This window comes from Onychomys torridus, chromosome 20 (genome assembly GCF_903995425.1).
Source record: "Onychomys torridus chromosome 20, mOncTor1.1, whole genome shotgun sequence".
Lineage (NCBI taxonomy): Eukaryota > Metazoa > Chordata > Mammalia > Rodentia > Cricetidae > Onychomys > Onychomys torridus.
The window spans coordinates 36095200-36097609 of NC_050462.1; the positions used below are offsets into that span (position 1 = coordinate 36095200).

A 2410-nucleotide genomic window follows, 5' to 3' on the forward strand; every position below is an offset into this window, starting at 1 on the left:
AAGGGATTAAAGGCAAATATGTGAGTTGGACATGACCTCCCAGACCCCGCCTGTCTGTTGCGCCTGTCACCAGACACTCAAGTTGCTATCAGGAGCACTTTCCACTGTCAAAGTAGCTGGCCTTTGTCACAGAATTCCGGGCTATAAAGGGAGGGTACAAAGGATCCAGGGCAGTCAGCCCAGCCAGCCCCACTCCTCGGCAGAGTTGGTGGGCAGAGCCTCGCCCGGCAGTGGGCTCCACATGGGGAACATCATCCGGGCCCTCGTGGCCTTCATCCCCACCGATCGCTGCCAGAGTTACGTGGTGGGAGACCTCCGGGAGATGCCGCTGGACAGGATGGTGGATCTGAGTGGGAGTCAGCTGCGCCGCTTCCCACTACACGTGTGCTCCTTCACCGAGCTGGTAAAGCTCTACCTCAGCGACAACCACCTCCACAGCCTGCCTCCAGACCTGGCCCAGCTGCAGAACCTGCAGATCCTGGCCCTGGATTTCAACAACTTCAAAGCTCTTCCCCAGGTGGTGTGTACCTTGAAACAGCTCTGCATCCTCTACCTGGGCAATAACAAACTCTGTGACCTCCCGGATGAGCTCAGCCTGCTCCAGAACCTCCGCACCCTGTGGCTGGAGGCCAACTGCCTCACCCAGCTGCCCGATGTGGTGTGTGAGCTGAGCCTCCTTAAGACCCTGCATGCGGGTTCCAACGCCCTACGGCTGCTGCCGGGCCAGCTCCGGCGCCTGCGCGAGCTCAGGACCATCTGGCTCTCAGGGAACCAGCTCGCCGACTTCCCCCCTGTGCTGCTTCGCATGCCCTTCCTGGAGGTGATCGACGTGGATCGGAACAGTATCCGCTACTTCCCCAGCCTGGCCCACTTGACCAATCTGAAGCTGGTCATCTATGACCACAATCCTTGCAGAAATGCCCCCAAAGTGGGCAAAGGTGTGCGCCGTGTTGGGAGATGGGCAGATGAGACGCCAGAGCCTGAGCCCAGAAAAGCCAGGCGATATGCACTGGTCCAGGAAGAGAGTCAAGAGCCACCTGCTCCCCTTCTTCCTCCCAGCTCCTGAAGAGCCTCAGTTGTAGGCCAGTTAAGAGGGCGCAATTGTTCTGAAGACAGTCTCATTAGAACGGAAGAGTCCCGGCTCGTCCCAACGCTGATGGAGAGCCAGGTGAGATGTTGTATCTAAAGGGATATTGAGAAGAACACATCCCTGGTCCAATGCACCTACCTCTTCCTAGGAAGGTGTGGGCTGTTGGTGGCCTGGAACCCAGAGTGACTGTCACTCCTGAAGTAGCTTCTTCAAATAAGCTATTTTGAAACACTGAAGAGAAGAAGGGCCAGGGCCCTTTGGCCTCGTCCACTACGCAGAAATGGCTGGTCATGAGGCTGGTGAGTGCTTCAAATATGGTATGTTAAAATAAACAAAAACTATCAAACGCTCAGGTGGTCTGTCTCTAGCCCCTCATACGTATCTACTTCTTTACCATGAATAATGTCAATGTACTGTTACTAATTTGGCTCCTGAACAGGACACCTCTACCTAGCCAATCTTGATTCAAAGAAAAGAGCTGTTGTTACAAAGACCTCACTTTTCCAGCACCCACTGAAAAGACCAGAGGGGGGCCCTCTGGTGAAGCTGGGCCTCTCTCATGTTCGCAATGGTTCATGCCGGTTCCACTCATTTCCCCTAGAAGGTCTGGCCTAAGATCTGCTCAGCTGACTGTCATCTGGAAAGCCAAGCCTTTCTTCCCAATGCAGCCACGTGACTCGGGCAGTGAGTCTAGTTGGCCCTCTGGAGCAGAGCCATGCTTCCCGAGAGTCATAGTATGCAGATCCATGCTTCCTGAGAGTCATACTATGTTAAAGGTAGAATGTAAACATCAGTTCACTTAAGCACTTGAAGCTTGGATTGGAGGTCACAGGGTCGATTGGAAGTCTCTGCCTTGTATGTACACATTCTGGCCTTTTATCACAGTTTGGGTTTTTGTTCATAGGGTCTCCTGACAGTCTACAAACCTAGGTTTTTGGGGCATTATTTATGGAAGTATGTAAATTGAGACTTTATAACAAATACATAAATTCTAAATCATTGTCAGCAGATTACCTAATAATCTTTCCAAAACACAAGGACACAAATTGTCATCCTAACTAGACAAACCATCCTGAGCTTTTAGAGCTATGGGAGGGTCTGATCTTCCCAAGCACAGTTCTGAAAGGACAGAATCCTTTCAGAAATACTGCTGGCTAAGTCAGAGGAGGTCCTGGAGTATCATAACCCTGTCACCACCTCCCCATGCAGAGCACCTGCAGCTGAGTGATCAGACCACCAAAGATGCCTCTAATCATTAAATATAGTACGTTTACACCCACAGGGGCAGTTTCTTTTTCTATTGAAGATAGAAATATTTCC

General features: G+C 51.7%; 1 protein-coding gene across 1 annotated transcript; it reads left to right on the forward strand.

Annotated features, from left to right (window-relative positions):
- Window positions 1-241: 241 nt before the first annotated feature.
- Window positions 242-1066, forward strand: Lrrc10 (leucine rich repeat containing 10). Its single transcript, XM_036169588.1, has one exon. The coding sequence runs from the start codon at window positions 242-244 to the stop codon at window positions 1064-1066; it is 825 nt and encodes a 274-aa protein (XP_036025481.1).
- The last annotated feature ends 1344 nt before the right edge of the window (window positions 1067-2410 follow it).

Bases quoted from the DNA above. Each gene is read 5' to 3' on its own strand.
- Lrrc10 (XM_036169588.1), top strand. From the start codon at position 242: ATGGGGAACATCATCCGGGCCCTCGTGGCCTTCATCCCCACCGATCGC.